This window comes from Calliopsis andreniformis, chromosome 7, assembly GCF_051401765.1.
Source record: "Calliopsis andreniformis isolate RMS-2024a chromosome 7, iyCalAndr_principal, whole genome shotgun sequence".
In the NCBI taxonomy this organism is placed as follows: Eukaryota; Metazoa; Arthropoda; class Insecta; order Hymenoptera; family Andrenidae; genus Calliopsis; species Calliopsis andreniformis.
In genome coordinates this window covers 3,574,018-3,601,810 of record NC_135068.1, presented here as the reverse complement: position 1 = coordinate 3,601,810, position 27,793 = coordinate 3,574,018, and the positions used below count along the sequence as shown (strand labels likewise).

The 27,793-nt window shown below is 36.1% G+C and overlaps 3 protein-coding genes across 36 annotated transcripts in view; 1 reads left to right on the top strand and 2 right to left on the bottom strand.

The window, feature by feature from the left end:
* Lsd-1 (lipid storage droplet-1) overlaps positions 1–2,360 on the bottom strand; it is a 46,212-nt gene extending 43,852 nt beyond the window's left edge. For all 4 annotated transcript variants that reach the window (XR_013002331.1, XM_076382282.1, XM_076382283.1 and 1 more), the window contains exon 1: positions 2,035–2,360. The gene's annotated coding sequence lies outside the window, so the exon portion shown is untranslated. The remainder of the gene's footprint in view (positions 1–2,034) is intronic.
* Positions 2,361–2,618: 258 nt separating this feature from the next.
* Positions 2,619–7,092, top strand: LOC143181556 (uncharacterized). The gene is made up of 2 exons (XM_076382049.1): positions 2,619–3,799; positions 5,198–7,092. The coding sequence occupies exons 1-2, from the start codon at positions 2,949–2,951 to the stop codon at positions 5,604–5,606; spliced, it is 1,260 nt and encodes a 419-aa protein (XP_076238164.1). The 5' UTR covers positions 2,619–2,948; the 3' UTR covers positions 5,607–7,092.
* A 1,964-nt stretch (positions 7,093–9,056) lies between these two features.
* The window catches only part of Slo (calcium-activated potassium channel slo), a 200,095-nt gene continuing 181,358 nt past the window's right edge, over positions 9,057–27,793 (bottom strand). For 18 of the 31 annotated variants that reach the window (XM_076382021.1, XM_076382026.1, XM_076382030.1 and 15 more), the window contains 9 exons: positions 26,714–26,773; positions 18,659–19,055; positions 18,188–18,371; positions 17,990–18,085; positions 17,232–17,368; positions 16,747–16,859; positions 16,499–16,660; positions 15,978–16,071; positions 9,057–14,682 (listed from right to left, as the gene is read on the bottom strand). In XM_076382021.1, the coding sequence (XP_076238136.1) occupies positions 14,602–14,682; positions 15,978–16,071; positions 16,499–16,660; positions 16,747–16,859; positions 17,232–17,368; positions 17,990–18,085; positions 18,188–18,371; positions 18,659–19,055; positions 26,714–26,773 (1,324 nt within the window). In that variant the 3' untranslated portion in view covers positions 9,057–14,601. The remainder of the gene's footprint in view (positions 14,683–15,977; positions 16,072–16,498; positions 16,661–16,746; positions 16,860–17,231; positions 17,369–17,989; positions 18,086–18,187; positions 18,372–18,658; positions 19,056–26,713; positions 26,774–27,793) is intronic. The other 13 variants (XM_076382047.1, XM_076382046.1, XM_076382045.1 and 10 more) reach the window with 4 other exon arrangements.

Here is a 27,793-nt window from a genome sequence, read left to right as displayed (position 1 = left end):
TAGAATCACCTCTCAAAATTTCTGACACCTGTTATCGCACTTCGAAAAGAACTCTGTCAAGAATTTATTCAAAAAAGACCTATTCCATGAAGTGATTTAATTTTTTGATAGAAATTGACTTGCATAGGATTAATTTTGAGGGTTAAAGATCACTTTTTCCATTTACAGAAAATATAAATATATTTTGTTCAACCTTAATATGTATCATACTGTCCACAAATATCTTATAAATCCTTTGATACAGATTTTCTCGATTAACTAAACGGTTCAGGTCAACAACCTATTAAATGTGTTTGACCCATTTATAGACATGATTGACTGTGTGTAAAAGTAAGATGTATTCTTAACACGTTTTACTGTCACGTGCTGGACCACAGCCGTCTGTACTACAAACGGAATATACAATATGGCAACACCGTATCGTCTGATTAAACTAAGTACTTGTATGTATGGTTTTTATAAATTATTTCAAAGCGTTTAAGCTAAATAAGTATTTGTTGTACACAATTTTTCGAATTTTTGTTATGGGAGTAACGAAAAACTGATATATTATTTTTCGAAGAGAATGTATATTATTTTTACATTTGTCTGGCATTTCTAGGAAATAAACATGGTGGACTATCTAAATGCGATCTTGTAAAAATGTGACCTTAACAAAGAACTCTTTCCATAGCTACATGTGCTCCTCGAATCAGTGTAACTTTGTCTTAAGAAGTTTTTTCATCCAACAAAAAATGAAGCAGATATTTAAATAATCCCATTTAGCTGGTTCACCCTGTGTAAATAACAAATTCTTCCTAGATTATATTTATGTATTATATATTCAGTTTTAAAACTATAAACATCACTTTTACAAAAAAAGTAATAATCTAAATTGTCCAGTAGAAAGGTAAGGTTATATGTTTTACAGTTACCTGTAATTGAAATAAAAAGATTTCAATATTATTATTATAAATAAAATCGTTTCCTCGAAACAATATTTTTTTAGTTAACGGATCTTCACAATTAATGGAGATATTTCTCCAAGTGTAGTGTTAAAACTAACTAAAAATCTAAAATACTTTTCACTAAATTAACAAAAATTAATAAGTAAGTACGAGATGGTGTGCGATGTGTATTTTTGTCTGCAACCGCGCGCGCCTCTAAAGTATGCGGAAAAAGCGGAGAGGAAGATTTCCTGTAAATATGTGATTAACGTGATTGATTTATGATTTGATAGAAACACGGTGAAATTTTAATAAACAACTTTAAGTTGTTCGTCGTCATATCAGTCATGTTTGACTAACCCCATATCCTAATTGGATGTTGCACATGTGACAAATCCAACCATCCGATTAACACGACAATACACAAACAAATAATATTTATACATATCTGTCGCGTCTCAAATACCGCTACATTCATATGATTCATTGTTTGTGTATTGTCGTAGTGTTCTATATCTGAAAATGTAAATTTTGTAAATAGTCGGGTAACGTAAAACTCTAGGTGAAATACATTTTTTGACCTAACCTATCAAATTACCAAATGTTCTTGTTTGGTCCAGGGAATTTTCAAACATAGCTGACAATCAGTATGTTAGATTGTTAAACTATTCATATTTAATTATTACTAGATTGCAAATTGTTATGCAGTTTCATATTTTCAGAAACACAATTAAAGAAATGGAACGAAAACAAAAATTTGTTTTATGTTTGAAATACTATAACTTGCTCTTTACTTTTCACATATTGTATAAGCTCTGTAAATTTTTACAGGTTTAAAATTTTCATAAATGCAGAAAAATCCATAGTCTAATCATTACTTACGAATTCTGTTTAAAACCTATAATATACAGGAATTCTATTTTATATTACTTATTATTACTTAATTTGAAAAACAGCGCCATCCATCTTATGTATAAAATTCACGAAACTACAATTTAATAATAAAAAGGGTATAGAAAAGATTGACCTTTATTCATGCCTCCCGCCCCCCTCTACGTCCTCCACTGAAACTCTACTTAATTATTATTATAAACAAAGTGATACTTACCTATTTGAAAAAGTCTCTCGTCCACTGCTCAACAATTTCTTCTTCCAATTATTCAAAAATTCTTCAAAAATAGCAAGCACACTTTTCTTCATAATTCCTGAGACATGATTCACTAAAAAAAATTCAAGTAGCATTGTTGCAAGGCAAGACTCTCAGCTCACTTTACGCGACGAATAAAAGGAACCAAACGCCCTGTGTGGCCAACGAGGCCGATGTCACGTGCAAAACGTGACACTCTCGTGACGTTGTCGAAACACGTGATAACGCCAGCCAGTCAAATCTATTTAATAATCAGAACGAAATCTGAGCACACTGTCTCATCGTTATCAACGCCCTGGCGCCCCGCTTCCTCGTCTCGGCCTGTGCCCTCTATCGATCCATATGAACAGTGTCAATAAGGAGCCATCAGATCCATTTGCACGCATTTATGCAGGACGTGTCTTTCTGCAACGTATCTAATATTAGCCTCAATCAGAGCCAATAAAGGAGAAAATAGAGTGATATGAGTACGCGCTATTATTTGTCATCCGTAAAGTACACGTGACGCGAGTCTTCGCCAATATATAAAGGTATCTTGATCTTGAACGAAACCGTACGCCATCCAGACATCCTCCAAGGCGCTAGCTCCATCAGAGAACTCGTACGCCATTCAATCTCGGTCCTCGCCAAGCGAGCAGTCCATTTTGCTAGCGCCCATTAATCTGACGTTAATTACACGTTCATTATACGTTCTCTGTACGAAAGCCATAAAAAGAAGAAAATTATTGCTTTGTGATAAGACGTCAAAACTACACAGAACAAAAAATCGAAGCCTTTAGCAACCGAAGATTTGAGAGGTTCACTTAGCCGAGGACAGGATTCATATTTTTCGAAGCCTAGTTTTGAGAAGAAACTAATCTCACTGAAAAAGCAAGATGCGTGATCCAAGTACGAAACAAATCCTCAAAGATGAAGAGTGCTTTGAGATTATTCGCAAGAAGTTGCACAGAGAGTCCATGGAGGACTTCTCATTGATTAGCTACGAGGTTGTGCCCATAGACGAGGTAAATGGATTCATGGGACAATACTTCACCCTGAAGGCTACTGTAGCTTGTCCCCAGTCGCCCCTGGAAACGAAGAGCATTAACTTTTTCACGAAGCTACCTCCACCTGCAACCAGTCCCCAGTACGATTTTATGCAAGAGTACGGTTCTTTTAAAAAGGAAGTTGCACTGTATACCACAGTGTTCCCGGAGGTCCTGGATGGTCTAGACAAGAGATGCATTCCCGAGTGCTTCCTGGGGTTAGAGGACGACGTGATCGTCTTGGAAGACATGGCTCACAGTGGCTACGAAATGACGGACAAGTTCACGCCGTTCAACTTTGAGCACTGCAAGATCTTGATGAAAACGCTGGCCAGGTTTCACGCGAAGTCGCTGATATTCGAGGAACTGTATAAGAAGAACCTGCACGACGAGTTCTCTCACTGCATGCAGGAGACACTTTGGCCTCTTAAGGATGGCAGAGCGAAAGCAATGTTCGACGCTGCTGTGAAGGGTGTTGTCTCGATGATTGACCTGGTACCCGACCTGAACGAGGATCAGAAGAAGAAGTTGCAGATGAAGGTCATCGAGTTATCTACCGATCATGCGAACAAACTGTCACCTTCCGTGAAACATAAGAACGTGCTTTGCCATGGAGACCTATGGGCAAACAACATTTTGTTTAAGTACGACATCGACGAGAAACCTGTGGAATGCTGCCTCATCGATTTTCAGCTGGCCAGGTAAGAGCGAATGCAGCGATGACAGGTGGGCTTTGAAAGCTACAGGCAATCGCTTCATTTTAACGTTGGGTTTCATAGAAGACAATTTCTATGCTGAGATTTAATTTAATTTGAGAATACAGTGTAGCTCTCGAAGAGAGTTAAAAGATTCGAATTGTTAAAAAGATTTGTTTATCCGAAGAATTGTTTAAAATTTTCTAGGAGTATTTAGAATTATACAAAGATATATGTTGTAATTTCTGAAAAATTACACGGATTTAGAAAAAATAGCTAAAAAATATTACATTTCTATAATTCTAAAAATATTGGTAGGAAAAATTGGCAATACTTATATACATATTTTATACTTAAACAAATAAGTAAAAAAGTATAAAAAAATGTTAGTAAAAATTTCTAAATTTTGTAGATCAAATGTTCCCAATTTTACTTCTTATACCTTATTTTTAATTATATTACAGATTCTTTTAATAATAAATTTTATATGTCATGAAAGTGTCAAATTATTTAATAAATAATTATAGAATAAAATTTAAATCCTAGAACAATAGTGTAGGTAATGATGTTAAATAATATTAGCATTACTATTATATAGGGTGTCCCACAAAGTATAGTACCGTAAAGGTAATTCTACAAGAAAAAATAGATCAAAAGTAAAGAAAAAAATTCTTTTTTTAAAAAAAAAAAAATCCTATATATCCTCCTATAATAACGACTTGGTAGGCTTTGATGTACATCTCTCTTTCTGTAGAATCTATTTTATTAGGGTGACGTAAGAAAAATATCCAAGAAAGAAAAATGTGAACATTCTAAGTATGTTACCTTATTATTTTAAAAATTTCTAGAAGTGTTGTCCATGTTGTTGCACATATATGTAAACTCTTCATATTAGATATCTTCAAACCCGATTTTCTCAAACCCGAAACGTTATTTAAAAATATATTTTTTTTCATTTTAGACTTATTGTTCGCTCAGTAGTAATACACTTTGCGAGACACCCTCTATAATATGAAAAATGATGTAATAGATACTAAACGTCCGTAGTAAAACAGATAAGAAATGTTAATATTTGTTAGCTTTAAACGAACTATTATCTACATTTTTATCTAGTAATATTTTCCATTAGTGGCACTTATTTTAAATAACATTACAAATATCAATAAAAAAAAACCATAATTCATTACGAAGCTTCTTTCATACTATGTAATCGTATTTATGTGAGCCAATTGTTCCGAAAAATTTCCTTCATTCGTGGCTAATGTCACAAATATATGTATAGCGATTAAAGAAATATATTTAACTTTAAAATTAAAATTTCGCAAAAAAATATCATGAAACCTTTTTTGATGTGAAATCAACCAGAGCTTATCTAAATATTTAATTCTTTTTTATTTTCTACAGGTACAATCCACCCGCACATGATATTCTCTGCTTCCTCCAGTTTACAACAACTCGACAGCTTCGCGACGACCATAGCGAGGAGTTGTACAAAGTCTATCACGATTCAATGGCAGAGGCCTTGCAAGAATCCAACTTAGACATCTCGAAAGTATTCCCATGGGACGAGTTCATGGCATCCATCGAAGACTTACGAGTCATGTGCATGACCCACGGAATTTTGAATATGCCTATTATGTTACTGGAGCCTAGCGCAGCTAGCAAGTACTTTGCTGAGGAGCCAGACCTTTTGGAGAGTGTCCTCTATGTAGATAGAACGCCCCTCGTTTGCGAACAATTGAGAACTGTGCCTCCTTATCGCGCTAGGATGCTGGAAGCACTGTTAGAGTTACACGATCGCGTAGCTGGCTAAGAAAACAATAGAAGTGCATCTACTCAGTGGACATTAGGATTTCTTTTCACCGTAGACATCAGAGACGTATCAATTTCAGTCGCTAACTTGGAAAGTGAGCGATGAGCACAGCGAGAGATAGTGACAGGTATACACGAAGAGCAACATTGGCAACGTTAACCCTTTAGATGTCAGCGTTCCAGTATCCAGCGCGTAAGCTGTGCAGGGAATCTCAAGCCTTATCTGTCAATCACATTTGTTGAACACCTATAAGTGTTTGTCACACAGTGCATGTTATAGTCAAACATGTAGTACCTTCTTGATGTGTAGTGACTTAAAGTAGCAGAGATTCACGCCTATGACAGTGAGTGCTTCGGTGGTAGCTCAAATTTCCAGAAACGGCTCAACGTATTTTACGAGTATTAAGTCTTTGGAGTCCTATAGATTCCATATGGGCAAACAAATGTTTAATACTTTGAAATTTTGGCCAAGGTACAATTGTCAAGTACTGTATACGACTGGTAAGTTGGCAAACGGAAAAAATGTTTATTTAATTGATGGTAGCGAAATAAGTTAACCTATTTGACCACATTATCGTTATTTGCCCGAATTGGTCACACTTAATGAGTGCTTTTAGCGACGACAAAGGTGATGTTAGGTGTAGTGCCAACTGCCAACTTCCTAGTCGTACACCGTGGCAAAGAATATATTTAATTGCTTGTACCCTTAACGGTATTACACAGTATGTTATTGAGTGGCTCTCGCCTAAGTCAAGGTTTTTCAATCTTTTTTGGTTCGTGGCTCTCTTTCCTTTCCCTTCTTTTCTTCATATTCCCATTCTTTTGTCTCTATTTTCCTTTCCTTCATGTGGCCCCGAAAATTCGATGTTAGGACTCTTAGGGAGTCATATGACCCCTGGTGGAAAGCCTTGACCTAGTCACTATACATCAGGGAGACAGTTTACATATCGCTCATTTGTTGCAAGAATAATATAACCTAAAAATGAACCGTCTTTGAGGTTTTAGTAAGAAAAACCAATTCTTGCGTAGAATAAAGTCATTACTTCATGTCTTAAAAAATTATAATTTTTGAGTTATGCCATTGTTGCAGTAAACGAGCAGTAAGTGTCCATAACACTCGAAGGGTTAATCGAATAATTTATATCGGCATTATGAAGTAAGAGTCGCTGCGATCAGTCTTTAGTAAATGCACTAGGAGTAAATCCTGAGTATTTTGCACTCGCATCATGTGAACGAGAAAGCCAGCGTCGCTTCCTAATGACTTAAGCAAGAATTTTCGGATACGTAATGAGTACTTATCTTGCTTATGTGATATAACGTTTACAATTAGAAAAAATATTTTATCTAACCTGATGTTTCAAAGGTTGTTCTGAGCGGCACTATGTAATAATTATAATGCAAACATTTATTAAAACATAAAAGACATAAAAAATTGTTATAAAAGACTCTGTCGTTTATATTGTTAATAAAATCATTTTGAAATTGTATGAATTTATTATTTATTGGATGTAGCTTGGAAGTGTTGGAACCTAATTTTTAAATTCGTGAAACTTAAAACCGATATCTTGTAAGATTTCAAAATTCTCGAAACTTAATTTGTTAATTTTTTTATGTGGGAGGAATTTTTTGTTTGGAAAACTGTAATTTTAGCAAAATTTTTGTACAAATCTTTATTCACCATAGTTAAACGGAACATAAACAAAAATATAACAATATCCTACCTCAGTGACGGATTAAAGTATACAACAGTCCGATTTTTTAGAGTTAATCCTTGCTGGCCAGGACCTCTGAATTTTATTTTTTATGACAAAAAGTAACTCTTTTAAATAACAGTTTTCTTGCATTTTTTACTTTATAAAATTGTTAATAACCTTTGCATAGACCAAATTTTCAAGTATGTCAGCAAGCAATGACTTTTCTTCCCCCTCGAAAAGAGGACTCCAGACGCACGTCTCATGCCTATTATGTACACATACGTAATTCACTACTATCGTGTCTACAAAAATAAATATCTAATCTAAATTCTTGTTTCAAGACACTTACATTGGAACTTTTTCTGCATCTGATTTACTTTCTCCTTTGTCAACTATGTCACAGGATGTACTGAAAAATCCTCTAGAAAGTACCTCTGATGGTACGGTAAAATATTTTTTAATAATTTTTTAAATTTAGATATCTTCCATTATCATTTCCAAACTTAAAGATAATAGCAATAGGAGTGATTCTTTCAAATAATTTTTTATTGCTTCTTCGAGGGTCTGATAGAAGCTTTATTCATGAAAAAAATACAAGACTGCTAACTTTACTCGTCGACTTTATATTTTTTCTTGCCTGGATTTCGAGAATTTCGAATATTGAAAACGTACAAAGTTTTGCATTCTCGAAACTCTGAGCTTTCTTGGGCTTCAAACAGTATTGTCAGTTACCGGGACAAAATGTCTTCCAGTGATGTCATAGAGTAGAATAGTGGAGGTACCGCAAGTAATGCAGTCAAATATGTATCGTGCAGTACTTCTGTATTTTTACTCTATGACATTACTAAAAAATATTTTGTCCCGCGTATAGCAATATAGAATGTGAGAGAGACCTGGTTCTTGCAGTCACACCCTAAGAAAGAATGTTTTGGAGGTAGCTTGAATGTTGTTTCGTTTGAAGACATTTTTTGAAACCTTATTAGAGATTGTTTGGCAAATACGTTTGAAAGAATGATCCGTGGAAACAGAGTGATAAGCAGTTTTAGTTTCATGCAATGTAAGGTAATACTGCTGCCAGTTATCCGAACCGGCTTATCTCCTGATCAGTACAAATAAATGAAAACGTATTTCTACTTTATTTAGGTACTCGTTGTTACCTACCTGTAGTTTATTAGTACGATAGAGAGTAGGGATGTAATCATATATTATTAATACAATAATACCTCTCTAAGAAATCCTTGAAATGTATCGATAAAAGCATTGGCATTGAGTAAAAGATGATTAAAATTACGTCATTTTTGGTAACGTTCTCATTGAGAAGTCCTAAGCAATTCACGAAAACTAAAAATGAAAGCTAAAATTTGACAAATTTACTAGCACCTATTCACTAGTAATCTGCAACTCACAGTCCCTGTTTCACAATCCCTATATTAGAGAATAAGTAAACAACGAATGTCACCGAACATGATTCCACATATTTTGTAAAGGCAAATTTGTATCTCTTAGAGAGGTATCGTTGTAATCATAATAAGCAATTATGATGAATTGAAAATCATGAGCATAGGGATTCCCCTGTCAGCGTGGAATAAATAGAAATCAATTGACATAAAAAGATCGAGGAGTCCTATTAATGTTCATTTCCAAGCTGCCAGTCTCATCCGTTCCAAGCCATGTTTGTAAAGTACCTGTTTTCATTTTATTACAAAGTGACGTGAATCCGCTCGTTGAAACGTGAGGCATAAGGGGACTCCGAGATATACTTTTATGTATATAATTATTTATATCATCAATTATAATGAATATATAGTTATGTACAATATTGAATTTCATTCTTTAACAATAACATCAACAACATGATTAAACAACGTTCCTCATTGGTACACAAATTGTAAATGTACAGATAAAAAAGCATTAGATGAGGTCAATGAGGCATCGAAGGTGGCGTACGCTCAGCGCGCCTTAATTTTCCTCTTTTATACATCTTATAATTCCCATATATATATTTTTCTTCGAATCATTCTGGTATTTTGTTCGATTTGTTTTCTTCTCTTCTTCATGTATTTGTATTTTTTTTTTTGGGTTTCTTTATCGTTAATTATATATATACTTCGTTTATATACACACGTTCCACATACACACAAATGCGCACGTGTAAGTCGCGCGACGCACGAAAATACGATTACGGGTGATGATATCGATTGAATCGGTGCATGATTTAATTATTAAAGAGTGCACGAATAATTTGTATCTCGCGAGCAGCCAGGTACGAGGGTCTCCCGTCCAGAGTGTGAAAGAAATGTAAAGAATGATCGTTGATTCTCTCCACTCGTGTCATACGTAAAACATCAAACTAAACCACGTCTATAGTCGAAAAAAGAAAAGGAGGAGAAAAGAAAAGAAAACGTTAAGAATAGGGAGAAATACCAAAGTCTAACGAACGAACATTCACGCTTTTACGAAATAAAATTCTGTCACCTGGCTCATCCCACGCGACGCAAATCTCGACCGATCATCTAAAACTCTACACAAGGCTCCGACAAATTTCATTTTTTTTTTTTTTTGTTGTCACTTAATGAACGACTTCCACAAAATCTAACGTACGAATTTTTTTTCTTTCGTATAATAATCGCAGCAAGGCGAGGCAGAGTCGCCGAAAGTTCTCCATTATGGAACACGCGAGCTTAACGCCGGTTATACTTGTCAAAAGATTCGATGAAAATGAAATCGAGTCGCATAAACAGACTTTTTTTCGAAGGCAAAACAGCACGACTGCGAGTCGTCATTTTTCTCGTCTCTTTGCCGTTTCATAAAATTTAAGTTCTGACTCTAGTTATGCTCCTTTCGTGAAATTCGCTTCGTTGTTCTCTATTTTTATTGATAGTGTAAACCGTAACAAATTCTTTGGCTGTACGTGTCAAATGTATCACGTGACCTTTCTTTCTCCATGCTTGAAGGATTCCTTGAAGAGAATAGATTATGTAAAAAAAGGAGAAAGAAATCTGTCTGCTGCAGAAAAGCATCGTTAGTAAGTACACACTAACATCCAATAATCGCTCTATTTTCAAAATAGTTTTCTCTTTTTCATAACTATTTATGGCTCGCTTTCAGTTTTCTGCATTATCAACTAAAAGCAACTTCTATTCTTTAGATTTTTATAGAATTTTAACTTTAGAATGTCAAAATGGTAGTGTTGCTGGATATAGGTTAACATTACTTGAAGAAAATCACAAAGAAAAATCTATTATCTTATTTATATTATAAAATAATCTTTTTTTCATTTGTCTTAACAAAATCAGTTTGAAATATTTATTTGATACTGCAGATTTCAAATAGATTAAAACATATAACACTATTCGTTAGGAGATTTTAATAATTGGGTATAATGAATGCCTCTATAATTATTTATATTCTCAAAGAAATTTTATGAGAAATATTGAGTTATATCCAATGAAAATGACATAAATATGATTGTTCTTGTCTCCCAATTAATTAATACAAAATAGACGAACAACAATGGCTAAAGAAATGTTCCTATAATATTTTTTCAAATATTTTTGTAGTCACTTTTCATACTAAATACTTAATTTTGAGATGATGCAATGCAAAAAACTATCAAACTAAAAACATATCTTCTGGAGAAGTTATTTCAATTGCAATATATCGAATAAGTTCATCATAATACACTAACTTAAAATAAACTTTAAAGAAACTCCAATATATCATCAAAATAAAATTATACTAGTTTCCATTTAACATACTTATATCCAGCAATACTAAAAACACGTAACGTACAATAATGTGATCAACGAATTAAATAAAAAAATTATTACAGTGATGGTCAACAGAAGGTTTAACATTCCTATTATTTTACACATTCATAAACAACTTCAATTGCATACTTTACTTGTGGCATATTACTAGTTTAATTTAGATAATTTCCTTTTTACATTCTAACAGGGTTGCTACGAACAAATGGGGTGGGGATTGCCTCATCAACTAGTGGTTGCTCCCCACCCAAATCGATAAGTTCCCTCTCTAATTCGTGACGTCGCAGAGCAGCTGAATCGTAGCATGAGCATCCCTGCTGATTCTAATTTTATTCAGTTATTAATCCTTCTTTTGATCAACACTGTACATAAATTCTGTTCAAGGAGTCCCATCCTCGTTACAAATATACGAAACACATTTTTAAATCTTCCAATACCCATAATGTCCCAAATTTGTCTTCCTATGCAAAACTTATCACAATTAGAATCAGTTTGTATAAAATATTCATAGTCCATCGAATCGAATCACGAAAGTCTTAACCTATCCAAAAGAGCAAACAGAGTTGAAAGCGTGTCAGTGTCTCATTTCTATCGATACCTTCATCCCAGATCCGCAGTCGATTAAAGGAACGCATCGTTATTCATTTTACATCAGCAAGGAAAGATCGTTTAACGAACGATTTCCATAATCCTAAACAACTAATCGATACGATAGAGAGAAACAGAAAAAAAGAGTCCGAGAACAAAAGCGACCAACAATACTTTGTGCGGCTGACGCTGCGCCTTCCTTTTGCACTTGACCCTTCTCGCCTAAATCGAGCCGTACGTAGAAAGTTATATACAATGATATAACACGAACTGCAGTGGCAGTGAATAGTGCATATGGATATTGCAAACAGCAGCAATGGCGGTGGTGGCGGCGACTCGTAATCGTGATACGCAGCAGCGTCTACCACAGCTACTATAGTTTCTTCGTCTCGGTAAATTCGCTTCGTTCCGTTTGCACGTTCGTTCGAATTTAGTCCAATAGCGCGACGATCGAGCGCAGGATCAGCATATTCGATTTCCATCGTGCTGGCCGTCGTCAGGCATCTTCGTCCTTCATTACATTTGCACTGTCCATAGTTTGGTGCATTTCACCGTTGCCACAAGCGAACCGTCTTTACATCCCTCGCTTTTCCTCTTCGGTTCCGTCGTTCACGTTGATTCCTCTCAGTGCGATCGTTTACGCGTGTGTGTTTGTAAATCCGTATCGTTGTGACCGTACATTATATTCTTTGTGTGGATGAGTATGTGTGTGCACGCGTGCATGTACATACTCGTTGTATGTCTCTCATACGTGTGTGATTACGTGTGCGTGTTTCTCGAATTCGCATTTCAGCACGCGCACGCACATGTCCGAGTGCGTGAGTGCCAGGGAGAGAGAAAGAGGGAGGGGGCAGAGAGAAAGAGAGAGAGAGAGAGGGAGTTTGACTCGAAACAGAGTTCATGTGTATAAGTGTATCTGTGTATTCCTTCTTTAAGTATACGTGTGTATTTTCTCTCGTACTTGTTTAGAATGTAATATATATATATAAGTATATATATACTACACATATACACATATATGTATACGTATATCAATGTATGCATATATATGTATGTTTGTATATACACACACGTGAGTTTCACAAAAATATATAAAAGAGAGAGTGTCTATGTGTACACATATATGTGCATATATACCTAAGTATATATATATTTCGACCTGCAGTCGATTTTTTATTCGAAGTCGTGTGGAAAAGGGTGTTTTGTCGTTATATATGTATATATGTATGTATATGTTTGTGTATATATATACACATGTGTCTGTATAAATGCATATATATATACGTTTATGTATAGAACCTGTACAAAGGGTTTGATTGAGATTTTCGTCCTTAGTCACAACACAAGACACACGAGGTTAAAGGTTACACGTAGTCTCGCACTCCCGTTCACACGCACTCTTTTGTGTCTCGGCACATCGTTTGCAAGTGATCCGACATAAAACTATGTATACAAGGTGATCCTTGCGACTAAACAGACGTAGTCTTTTTTTCCTAAGATACAAGAAAAGTAGAGGAACTTCTTGTACGATTCAGTAATGTTCACTTCCTCCAGCTTTTAGAATCACAAGGGTGGAGTTTTTGCCTGTTTTCGCTATTTAAGTGGGGAAAACCATTTCTGTATGTTAGACACCGTGTTTGCTTGACATAAATTGAATTAATTGAATATAATACAAAATTCTTGATGTGTTGTGAAACTATAATAAAGTTCATTGAAAATATACATTGCAGTACGTGTAAAAACGTTGTGTTCTGTTTAAAAGAATGTGCGAGACTAGAAAAAGTGAGGTTATATATTGCAATTCACCCAATCGTACAATATGTTCCTTTGTATCAGCTTTATCCTGTCTTGTAGCTAAGAGTTGCAGTCTGCCAGGGGACAGTTGCAGGGATCACTTTGCATATGTGAGTATACATATACCTGTACATATATGCATACGTATTTTTCAATTGCAGACAAGGCAAGGTACAAAATCACGATATGAGAGACGGACACCCGATTGCGTCCTGCGAAGTGAACGATGCTTTTATGTGATAAGACCAAAAGGTCTTCGGTGAAGTCGATCTCAATCAATGTTCGTATCTCTTTTGTTTCTTCCTCTTTCCATCTACTCCGCCATCTTGTTTTGTTACAGTTTACTGTAGAATGACAATATATTCATCTCTTCTGTACCTATTTACATATTGTGAATGAGCTACAGCGATGGTATACGTTAAGTCGCGAAGGTGATTACAATTCCTCAGCAATCAGCCTTGAAGATGTTCTCAAGCGTTTAAGGTTAAGCTGCTTGCTTCGCATTGTTTTAGGTATATATGTTTTTTTTTCTTCTGTACCTTACTTTGAAGGGATGGGGAGTGGAATTTGATCACACAGTTTCACACTTCACAGTAAGCCGTTCAGTTCGTATATCGCCTTCCCTCGATGACGATACGATGAATTAGAGAGCGTAACGTGTAGCTACCCTCGGACCGTGCTTCATCATGCCGCTACCCGTTTCCCTTCGCCTCTCCTTGTTTCATTTCTTCTTGGCAGATCTTCGTCTCCAGTCTCCTCTTCCTCATCAGTCCATCGAAACGATGATTTGTCTTGTGTTTGTTACGACCACGTCTCAACGCAAGAATGTTCGGTCACGATGTGAAAATGAACCACGCAGCGATGAGTAACGAGGAACGAATAAATCTGCGGACACTATCAAGGGGAACCGATCCAGCTGCGAGTATCGAGAGAACAACACCGGTGACGCATAGCCGGCGGAAAAAACGGACGTGTTAATGGCTTTCTCTATGGACGGGGTTTGCGATAATTCGTTGAGGACATGTGGTGTCGTACCAAAATGCCAGCCAGCGAAGATTAGGTGGTAATAGGGATGACGGGCGACATGATGGCTTCCTTTGTATGATTATATGTAGGAATAAGGTCCATCGGTGAGGGCGCTACACAACAACAGTCAGGAGGCGTCGTCCTTCCCTCGGGCCCCTCTGCTTGGCTTGTATTCGAGACCTGGATCGAACTGCATCAGCACGAAAACCTATGGACCATAAAACAAAATATGACTACCATATTTAAAGATATAGCGAAGAAGAATGATCTGTTGAGTACTGTGTACAGCTGGTGAGTTGACAGTTGGGATGGTATCTAACTCTACTTCTGTCACTGGTAAAGGTACCAATTAGTAAGTAAATGCAACGGATTCAGCCAAATAACGATAGTTCATGTGTCCTGACTCTATGATTATGGCTGAATAGGCTGACTTATTTCGCTATGGTTAATTAGATAAGCATTTTTTGTGTGGCAACTTAACAGCCGTATACAGTACATATTTGTTCTTTTATTTCGTTTGATATTTGTATATTTAAATATTATTAACATTGAATATTAATTTGCTGCTTGGCAACAAGCGGAAGATCATGTAAGGATTGACCCGATATGATAATGTAAGATAAAATTAAAGTTAGTACAATTACAACCATATTTCTACTTTCTACTTGTTGACAGACATCTAAAGGTGTGGATGAAGAACGCTAGAAAGGTGACAATCTACTGATCACCGGCGTACAATTGTTAGCTAAGAAGCTAACCATTAAAGAGTAGTAGCTATACCCACGACGACATCCACTGATTTATTACACGTCGATAATCGGCAGGTTGCCGTGTCTCAGGCGTTTTTAATGGATTACTTGGTTTAATGTGTTGACTAGGTTAACCCTTTGCGATCTTATGCTAAATGTGATTCGATATTGCAAGGCTGATTTCCGTTGAGGTGAATTTGGTGTCGTCTATTCCATATTAATCCAGCTTTCCAACCGTTCTATTGATCCACCAATACATATGTCAATCATAGTGTTTGAGATTTGTTATAAATAGGGCACTAACATATGTCATAGCGTTACATTTATGGCGTCCCATGATTTTCTCAACAACGGAAAGCGGAGTCGAATGGTGCATAGTTCATTTTATTGAAATCCAGTCCCGAATAAAATTTCTTATAGCTAGAAAATCAAGTAAAGTTCTCTGGTCCTACTCCAGTGATTTTTTTCAGAGATACGAACTAATTTGTCTTAGGTGAAAAGGTATTGGGTCTTTCTATTATATTCAATAACTCGATTTTGCATTTCGTTCCATCTGATCCTAAGTCGAGTCTGACTCGATCAAATTCAAAGTAAAAAAAGAACGCCGATTAGCTGGAATAAAACGGCGAAAATAGCACGGACCGCAAAGGGTTAATAGCCGAACATAAAATGCAAGGTAAATCTCTGAGATTGAATACTTTTGAGTGAGGCTGATGACTGAACACAATTAATATTGTTTATAAAAATTTAGTACCTGATCTGTGGGTAATAATGTAAAATCATCTGGAGGATTTGTGATGACGTATCGCTTAGAAGAAGCATCGCACGACGAGCTTGTGTCTCGAAACCTAAAATATTCGGTTAACGATTAGTCGCATAAGATAATGATTAAGTGATCGCGACTAATGATTTTAAATAAGTATATAATGTACGATTGAACTAAACTAAACTAAACTAAACGCTGGCAACAGTAACTAAGCACTAAACAAAGAGATGACACAAAGATAGTCATAAAAAATGATAGGTATTTGTTGGATGAAGGCAACTTACGATCGTCGTTTCATTTTCATGATGCAAAAACGCAAAATGCAAAAGTATGCGGCAAAAATCAAAAGTCACATAGTAAGTACGAGAATGGGACAGTAAAAGATAATCAGTGGCAGTGTAACAATTGCAGCAGCCAGATGAGACATTTTTCAGAGATAAGAAATGTGTACAATGTTCATGTAGAGTAATCCAATAAATACCATCGAGAGAAGGAAAAAAGTCCGGTACCTGTACCTGTACAGACCAATGCACAGCATTCCATACGACTTTAATGCTGCGACAAAGAGGTCACCGTACTTGCCTCCCTCACCATACTGAGCCAAAGGACCATCATACAATGCGATTTGACCAACTCGACATCGATCTCGGTTAGCCAAGCTGTCGGCCGTACTGTAAATGACGATATATAGAAATATAGTAACTTTTGATCAATGTTATACAGGAATATTGTCGATATGATTCTAATTGCTATGTACCTGTAGCCACCTCTTAAGCCAGCTCCTTCAGCTAATATCAACTCCAACTCAGGCGTTGCTCCACCGGTGATTAAAGATCGAATTAAAGTCAGCGCGTTCTGGTTAAAGTACGTCTGTAATATTTATTAAAAAATATTTATTATTATTATTATTAAATAGTTCAGTTCTCTTGACGGCATGAATAGGACTAACAATAACTGGGGATATGACCGCTGGCACTCTTGCGGCTTTATAAATATTAAACATAAATTATCTCGCTGCATCACAGGAATACATAATAAGATCATTTCCATGTTCATTATATCTCGCCACTATTATATAAAGTGAATTTTACTTTCATCAATCCGCTCTTACGACTCTGATAAATACAAATAAAATACCAGTACATAAAGTAAGCTCAGAAATGCACTGCACTCTATAAGATGATAAGTTATGAGATAGTATCTATCTACAAAATCAAATCTGATGTTTATGAAGTAACTAACCGTTGACATTAATGAATCTAACACGCTGACGGCAAAGGCAGTACCGCAAGCGAAGGGTTGGGTGAGGTAGAGTTCCGTGTCCGGATCATCGTCGTCGTCCTGGTCAAGGAACTGCACATTGCTATCGTTTACGAGTTCTGAGAAAGGAATAAGCATTAGCTGCATCAACACCCTTACTGAGTACAAGTTAAGTTGGCTCCAGATGACATGGCAAATGCTCATCCATTTGCTATTGTTGCGACACCATCTCCATAAATATTTCACCACTAGAGGGACTTTCTTCTACTTACAATTTTTCCAAAAATAGTCACCTAGCTATCTTTTCTTACAAACACATTTTGTGATCTGATCTGATCATCTTTGCGTCTAATGTAGGGTTTGCTAGATAACCTTACTAACGAGTTCATTTAGCAGACTGAGAACAAAACGCTTTTCTTTCCTTCTTTCCACTTTCTCTCTTTCTCTCTTTCTCACCATCATCAATCGTCACTGCTACCAATTATTGACACATTTATTGAAGCGTATTAGAATGTATTGTGTAAGTTGGCAATTGGAATGGCTCCTATACAGTATTTGAGTGGACAGTATTTTTCAAATTTCACAATTATTATAATGAGTACTGGTGTAATTTTCTCTGATATGTCTAATAAAGCACTCCGAAAGTGAATGTCAGCCATCTTTAACGTTGACTCTAAATTGTCACATGAATTTGGTTGTATTGGCCATATCACCTGGAGCTTATTATTAAGTCTGAATACCTGTTATCATTGGCACGTTTGCTCCATAAACGGATCCTCGTCGCTGTAAAACGATCGGGCTGCCAACTGCGGTCAAATTACCTTGTTCATTATTTGCTGCAATTGTCACTTAAGATTTAATTACATGTACATAACAAGAGATGAAAATGTCGGTCAGCGGTTACGTCAAATAAAGTCGATAAGCACATCACTACGTACCCTGGCTAAGCACTCCAATCGTATCGTCGAAGGTCATAGCCTTGATATTAAGGGACGCGAGGATAGCCTCCTTGTCGGCGAGGGTGGGGTCATCATTGCTAGGCACTTTAGCCGACAGGATGCAACACATATCGCATAGATTGACGTTAACTGCACGTAAATCTGCTCTGCTTAGTGGTGAACCCTAGAGAAACAATATACATTTTAATATAACAATTGCAAATGCATGTATCTGACCAAGTTGATCGGTCTCTAGAATGTGGAAGGGTTTTAAAGTTCAAGGAGTAAATAGTGCGGACATTTTGTTAAAGATTAAGATAGAGGATTAACATTAGGAGTTAGAAGTGACCTAAGTAAAGTAAAGATAAAATCTTAATTTGTCCCTAATCTGTTTGACCTGCACATGACAGTATTTTATAGGTCTAGGAGTAGGGTATCCAAAAAGCATTTAAACCAAAGAAATATGTTTACGTTTAGCACAGATATCTTCGGTAGATTCTGCAACATTTTCCACTCGCGGCGAATGTAGTCCACAGACCCAACTATCACTACGTGTTTAAGCTCGTGGTAATGGAAATTGGAAGCTCGTAATGGCATGACAAGGTTTCTCAGTCCGATAAGGGGCGAGTCAGGATCAGCGAATAGGCAGACGACGACGTGCCCGTTGAGGACCGTCATGGCTGCCTGATTACGATCCAGTATACAGTCTTCGAGGTTGCGGGATGGACTCCAGTGGAACATGCCCGTCGAGTCGTACTTCATCTCAGTCTTCTCGAAGTCGAAGTCTTTCGCCTGGTCGTCGGCGATTCCGACTTGAAGACCGCCGTTGTTGTTCACGTTCGTGCCGCCGGAGGCTCTGCTCGTTGGCCTGAAAGAAATTTTAGCACACAGTGTTAAATGATATTACAATATGCGATATTTCAATTGAACATAAAACACCAAATTTACCAAACACAATTCTTATTGGTTAACCAAGTTGTCATTAATAATCAATTTCATTGTTCTCCCTTACTCTATTCTAGTTGTAGAGATTGTTAGGGTGCGCTTGCAAAAGAAGTGTCTAACATTAGTATACTTGCAATTGGTATTATCTTGGTAATGGATTTTCGATTTTGAATAGGTGGAGGGACTGATCAGTTAAGTTTGTGAGAAAGTTCTGTTAAGATCTATTCAAGGATTTACTTTATAATTTTTTATGTTCTAACATTTAAAAATTTTGATAGGTAGTTTTAGTATTTTTGGCAGATTACCATTAAATCATAGTTTAACTTTCTTATTACACACAACCTTGAATAATAGAATTCGTCAACATACGCGAATCGGTTAAGTGAAGTTCTACTATACAAACTGTGTAGAGTTGGAAAGAAGATTCAAAGAACGAAAGTTCATTTAGTGTTGCACCGACTCAGAGGCCATAGAGACACCTCCGCAATTATTGCTATATTCTCTAACTAAGCATATACAACAGGGTTGTCAGGAAATTCTTCAGTGGTGTAAAAAACTAGACTTCATCAGAGATCTGTGATGTAGTGAAAATTAGAGAGAAAATAGTTGAATACCCATTTTAATATGCGCCTAGGATGAACTAGGCAAATCTCAGAAGAACTAGAGAGAAGGGGTCCGAAGGCTGTACATAAACTATGCATTCCTGATTTAAACTAGCCTATTAATTATGATAAATGTCCAGTCAGTAATATTTGTAATTATTTAGCTTCTTAAAACCCAAAATCTTTTCAGAGTATGGGACTGTTATAGTTCGTGTTAGTTACACGTGTATTCAATTGCACAACTGCATCCGGTCAATGATTTCGTGCAGCTTAGCAAATTCCAGGAGAGTCGGCAAAACGTGACAATCCCGACCCCCCGTTTTGCTTCCCGAAAGATCGCTGGGAGCTCGGCGCATTTAAGCGCACCCTCTCTTGCGATACAGATCGTGACCGCGACAGTACCAGAGCTAAACAGTGCTTGGATAAAAAATAGTGAAGTTCATGGTGAGTTCCAATTCTTTAACCTGGCCAAGGACCCCAAAATCTTATCTCTTTCATATTAACCGCGACCGAAGGTAGAATATGCTAGCTCTCGCAAGCAGACGAGAGAGTGGCAACAAAATTGGCGGCAGCGGTGGGATCTAGCCAACAACGTGGAGAACTACTAGAGGCAAGCAACTAACTTTTCATCCGACGGGGATCAAGAGGACAACTGCAGCCAGTCGAGAAAAGAGAGGCCCGACCTGTCCGACGCTGGAAAACGAGGAAGGCCCCTATTGTGCTCGTCAACTGCCGACAGAGGACACAGGCCGACGATTCAACTGACGACGTCAACCGAATAGCAAGGGCAAAATGACCCGAGTGTTTAAGCATCGATAATGATTAGTATAGTCTGCGTACTGTAAGTGCGAACAATTTTTCTTCTCTCTCTTATAACTGTAGTTCCACACTGGGAGTTATATCTACACGCGGCGAGTAGCTTCACTAAATTCTAGCATTAAGCGAAATCTTGGCGAGGAAGACAACGAAAATAGAAATAATTGCGTACAAACACTGCAACAAAGACGTAGAACATTATTTGTTAAAATAGATACTTATATAGTAGCACGTGAAGCGGTCACCGATATTCGGGAGCGCACAATTTGACATAGACGAAAACCTTATGCCAAACACCCAAGTTAACGATAATAGTACAACTAACGAAGTAAATAATAGTAACACTAACCAAAACCTTGACGATAACGCATCACAAGTAAGCGATATAGTAGAACATATTTCTTGAGCTGATATGGCAGAGGAAAACGCGTCAACAATTGCTGATCCCACAGTGTCTAATAGAATGACAATCGTAGAAACAATGCTAGCTAAATTACAGGTACAATTAACAGCCGCGACACCAAATCCGCGAAGTAGATCAGCTTGCACAGTGAGAACGTTAGAATTTGAAAATTTAAAAATTAGTCTAAATTCTATAACTCAAGAAATAGAAAGCTTGAGACGAAGCGTTGACAGAAATTGTAGGAATTCCGTAAGATTTAATGACGATACGAACTACTTCGAAAACAGACGTTCAGGGACATATTATCCTCCTACACACACTGCCCAAGACGAAATAGTTAATCCAGGTAGCAGCGTTAACCAAGCCGTTCAACGCGCTCTAGGACTGATATTTACTTTTGACGGAAGGAAACCAAGCCAATTAAACGAATTCCTTCGTAGCGTTCGATTTGCAAGACAAATAATCCCACAGACGCAACAGGCAGAAAGACACCTATTGCAGGGAATAATGTCCAATAGATTACGCGATCGTGCATCCAAAGACATAACAAATCGTAGAATTCAAAATTTCCATGATCTTGAGGATTGCCTCACGTCACTATATAGGTCCAGACGCGCAGTACCATCAATTTTACTTGAAATGCTACTAGAACGGCAGGGAGTAGGGGAACCAGTACAAAAGTACGCTGATAGAATCAGAAAGTTACTAACTGAATTAATCCCTGAAATGGTAGACGAAGAGGACAGCCAAACAGGATTAAAAATCGTGTTTAAAGCCATGAATAAAGTAGCACGGGTAGTCTTCGAAGCAGGATTGCATAGGGATTTACGAATCCTAGTAAAGGCGAAGGGACCACCGAATCTGGAAACCGCGATAACACAAGCTTTAGAGTGCGAGAGAGAAGAAATGTACAGTCCTAGCGGCATGGCTCATCATCCACTGCCACACACATCCAAGTACCCTAGTCGAAAATATTGCTACACATGCAAACGCAGAGGGCATACGACACAGAAATGCTGGAAGGGACAAAATCGCGTATAATATACTAGAACACCCTAATAGGCGTAGCATTACACCGATAGGGACTAGTAATGTTCCAACCTCGAATAATCTTAACGTTAGCACTAGTACTAAGACATACAGTAGCACTAGCACAAGCACAAGTATAGGCAGGGCAGCAAGGCCAAGTCAGCGAAATTCCGGCGAACAACCTTTATCTGATGCTAGGAGAAGAAACGAATCGCAAAAACGCGACTCGCGAGTTCTAGTAGTGGAATTATATTCATTAACGCGTAAAAAGTACACTTCCGATAAAATTAGAGTAAAGATAGACGAAATATGAGAAAATCTTGCGACTATGATGATAGATAACGGCGCAGAAGTTTCCCTCATAACCAAGAGAGCACCAAAACCATATACTAAGATACAAAAAAACTGAAATACAATTGATAAATTAGAAACAATCACAATATCAGACAAATGTAAATTACACACCCAAGAAATAACATTACAAAATAAGAAGGTAGCATATTTCGAAAATATTAAATTAGATGCCACTGTAATATACAACCTAACACTGCCTAACGAAGTCCCAAAGAGCCTTATACACAAATACAGTTACATAAGATACTTAAAAATACATCAGAAATCACACGCTTGCAAAGCGAACTAAAACATGAATCAGAAGAATTAGACACCGCAGATAACACAATCCTCTTAGACATATTATATTCAAATAGTCTAAGTCATAATATTAGTAACTGCCGGCGTCATCATATATGTACTTATGAAAGCGAAATATAGGGAAATCGTACATATAAATCCTCCCTTTATAAAGCCTCCACAGGCAACATCACGCAGCTAAGTTAAGAAACGATTGTAACCAAGTATTGTACACGCGAAGACATATGTAAGATAAGGCTCTGGTACTCCCATTACGACTCGCAAGCGTAACGTCCGTCTTCCAGGGAGGGAGGGAGAATTATAGCTCGTGCTAGTTACACTGGCATTTAATTGCGCTACCGCGTCTGGCCAATGATTTCGCGCAGAATTAGCGAATTCCATGAGAATCGGCAAAACGTGACGGTCCTGGTCCCCGTTTTGCCTCCCAAAAGGTCGCTGATCGCCTAAGTGACCGATGAGTTCAGCGCACTTAGGCATAGTCCGCCTTGCGTTACAGATCGCGACAGTATCAGAGCTAAACAGTGTTTGAATAAAAAGTAGCAAAGTTCACGGTGAGTTCCAACTTTTTAACCTAGCCAAGGACCACAAAATCCTGTTTCCTTCATACCTAATGACAATCAGAGGTAGACGCTACCTCTCTCATAAAGCCTCCACAGGCTCTCACAAGTAGACGAGAGTGGCAACAGGACCCTATGACATGGCTATCGGCCGAAACCTGAGCATATTATGGATTTATTTATTCTCTTGTCAGAACTTTCTCATAAACCTAATACTGCCATGAATCATTATTATCGGTATATATATAATTAGGTTAAAGTACCTGTGCCTATACCTCTGGACATTATTTTTGTAATATATTATTTACTTTGATAAAACTTGTGTTAGAGAACAGCTCTTTCAGCATAAAATGATGTTCCATTTGTAAATGATATTCCTTGTTTCTTTAGTTAGTCCTCGTCAGCTTTTTCAAGACTATCATCAATATTTTTAATAGTTACATCTTGTCTACAATAGTACGTTAGAATTTATTCATTTTTATACTTATAATATGAAGTATTATATAATGATATATAAATATATTAATACATTAAATGGAAAAAAGTAAAACTTAGATTAGCCTAAAGAGCTGATCCCTACAGTAATAGATCACGTTCACTTATATTACATATACTATTTATATTTCTTGTATAATTAACCTATTATATTTGTTAAACATAAATCACTATTTACCATTCTCTGATCTATGTATACATACGTATTAATATTAGGGAATGAATATGTACATAAATATTTGAGGTAATAATAGTAAATATATTACTGTGTATATATAGCACCTAATTTTTATATTATCTTTTTCAACTCAATAATAATAACTAAAAATATTTCTATGACTACTAGGATGTAATATTTATATTCCTTCCTAAGATTTGTTGACTTTGCATGTGCATTTAATGTTTCAAAGATAGGCTTAATCATGCAATTATATTACATGCTTAGTCAGTTTGAAATGTATAGTAAAAGGAACTAGTTGTTTTTTAATATAGAAAATATATATTAAAAAAGTCTTGGCTGTATGTGCATGCATTTTACTTATATATATTAATATAGTACTATATTGGGATAGTCTATAGTGATTAAAATCATTTGAATATTTCCAAAATTATTATATGTTAGAATATCTTTCACTTAAAATTTTGTAGTAAAAAAATTAGAATCTATATTTGGTAACAATTTTTTGGGGTGACTAATTAAATTCAAATTAAAAATACAAATTTTTAATCTGAAAAATTTTAGTATATAAAATATTATTCATATTATGTAGAAATTCACGTATTAAAAATAATTTAAACAATTTGTATTATCGATTCAATACTATCATAAAACAAAAGAGATTAAGAATATTAAAAGTATTTAAAAATTCATTTGGAAAATACTCATTTTCTTTAAACCTTGCTTTTTTTGAAGTAGATATTATTTTAATACTTATATTAGACTGTGTTTAAATTAATAATATGTACCAAATGGGATGATCATTAAAGTTAGGTCATATATGAGCACCGTCTGAAATTAAGCATAATTATGGACTGCACTGTAAATCTTGTTCAATTACTTCATAATTATGCATATCACCACATGCAAAGGCAACCAAAAGTATTAGAAAAATTAACAGTCTATTCTATTTGTGTTACTCTTTCAGCAGTTTCATATTACATTTCATGAAATTTATCCTTAGGAATTTTACAAATCTTTTTATTTACTCTTCTGTAATCATACTTGAATGTATTAATAATGAATTACTTCAAACCATGCATATAAAAGAAAACTATCAAATTTCATAGATCCATGTTCATCTTATTGATTACATTTACCTGTTTTGAACGATATATCTGTGAAGTTTTCAACTACATCAAAAATCTTACATTAATCCGTACTTTGTCGCTATACTTTTTCAGAACCATACTTAAGCATAAATTTTAAAGAAAATAAATAATCAAAGTTAAGGGTTCTTTTAATATTAAAATTATAATTTCCTTAAAATAAAGTAATAAACACAATCTATATGAATAATAATCAAATATTGAAAACTCATCTAAATACTCCTTGTTCATTAGATATAATTATGAAGCTACTTCTGTAATTATATTATACATATATCGTTTACCTTTGACGTTTCCTGTAGAAAGAAGACAATACAATATTCCCCGGATAAAGCCAAGGTATTCTCACAATAGAGTACAATAAGAAACGAAAATAGTAACAGTTAATAAGATGAGAAATTTGTGAAATCCAACTGATATCTATATAGGGTTGCTCTGAAATTCTTCGTCGCGAGTAGGGTTGCCATACGTAGGAGTGTGCCGACTACGCCTGTGCACGACACTTGTGCATAGCAAGTGGCAGTGAGGGTACAGAAATAGTAAATAGTGAGACATGTATACACGACCTTGCATAAAATAATGTTTAAACATATTCACGTTATTGAAACGTGTAAAATTCTATAATATAGTTTTCACTACAAATCTCATCTCAGATCATTATCTCTATAAGATTTATAAATACCAATGAGAATAACATTTAATATCAGTTAGTATAAATAAGAAAGTATAGATATTTTATGTATGTCCAATAATGTGCAAGTATCAAAATGCTTATGCATGATAGTGTACATGTAGCTCTATGTGATGTCATGTGTCCCTACGCATAGGGAAACTCCTGGTAACTCTGGCTGTGAGATGTTTATGTTAGAGTAGTAGAGAGGGAATTGGGATTGTCATTGGACGTTGAGTATTCGATCTTATGGGGACAGCTGTATCATATTGGACAATGCGTCCCTACTAGTACCAAGGGTTCTCTCACTATGTAGTACTCCCGAACAGTGGTAGGTAGCAGTAGGGAGCTCGTTGAGGATTCCGAATATATACGACGCAGAGATGCCAGGAGAGCAGAAATTTTTGACGTTACTATAACAGAAGTAAGAGTGGGGGGATGACGTCGACAGACCATATTCAGTCCCTACGCTCCCACCACTCCTACTCCTATTGTAGTAACGTCAAAAAGTTCTGCTCGCCTAGCATCTCTACTGGAACGTGTGGGCGGTTCGTTTTCCCCTTACGTTCAACAATTTCAGAGCAACCCTGGATGTTATCTGGTGAATATTTTATAACAAATGCAGAATCTCTTTCTCTTCTTAAATAATTCCTTCTCTCGTTTTCTCGATACCCTATTTTGAATAAAAAATAGATATATAAAATTTAGCAAATCAAGAAATTTCACTATTAATAGGAATTAGAGACGTTTCGTGCAATTTACAATTATTGCAATCCGGGGAACACTGTAATAAGGAATATTCAAACTATAAACCGCAGTAAGTTAGTATAAGGAAAATTGATGAACGTTTTATCGGAAGCAACAGTCGGGGACCTGGTAATATGTATAATAGGAAGTAATGTATATTCACGTGCAATCTGCAACCAAGCTTTCACAAGTGTATTCAGTTGCACGTGTATACGACTAAGAACACGTAGCCACAACACAACCACAGCAGAACGTAAGACAGTGTTAACGAAAAAAGCGTACATGAGTTTTTTGACTTCGTAGGCGAGATGGTAGCCAGGGTATGCGGACTCCTCTTGCGATCTGGAATCAAAAGGTTTTCGCAACGTTGGATTCACCTTTCCATGGAACTTGTTTCGATGACTCGCGACGAAATATCGTTGATGACGCTCGTGGTAAACTAGGAAACTTCGATACGTGGTTCTCGTAATTTTTTTTCCGCGGACAAAATGAAAGTATCATTTCTCGTTAAACACGGATGAACTTTTACAATTATGATCGAAACGAGGTCACTCTTTGTTTTAAATATGCGTTACTACGTTTATTGATAACTCGAAGAGTTGTTTTTGATTCTTGATTCGAACGGTTTTCGAGATACAGTATTTACTTGCTATGAAATGACCTCTCAGTATAAAGTTATAGGGAACGAGCTTTTAAACGACTTTATAGAGAATAAGAGGCACTTTTCTGAAACAAGTTTATGTACTGATAACATTATTTTTGCCTCATTATAGGCAGAAATGCGAAAGGTAAGAAAATAATTATAGAAAGTTAACGGGATAGCAGCATTGCCAGATACCGGGACAAAATGGCTTCCAGTGACGTCATAGAGTAGAAGAGTACCCCTACTCCTCTACTCCATAACGTTACTGGAAGACATTTTGTCTCGGTATCTGGCAACACTGGGAGATTGCAATGCGATTATAGCCACAAGATATTATATTAGCAAATTAAATCCTATAATTTTTTTTAAAGTATGTTTTAGTTTCAAAAACAGAATGTTAACTGTCGAAAAAATGTTTATATATACAATGTTCTTTAATTGTAGGCTGATGACTCATTTTGGTTTTGTTAAAGATGCACATATGTGTATATGAAAGCAAGGCTTGTTTGTCCAACATATAAATATACAGGGTGAGTCAATAAAAACTATTTTCTAAAATATCTCGCTATCTAGGACTTTTGTTAAAATATGTTTAAATGTATGTTGTTTTATTCGACGATCCTCACCAAATGGATATGATTCGTTTTTTGTGTCTGTTATTTATGAAATATTATGTGATCTTCACTTTTTCTGAAGGTCAATGTTGCTTTCTTTTAATG

Coding starts and splice junctions, on each gene's coding strand:
- LOC143181556 (XM_076382049.1), top strand. CDS start 2,949: ATGCGTGATCCAAGTACGAAACAAATCCTCAAAGATGAAGAGTGCTTT. Junction 3,800..5,197: donor ATCGATTTTCAGCTGGCCAG/GTAAGAGCGAAT, acceptor TATTTTCTACAG/GTACAATCCACCCGCACATG.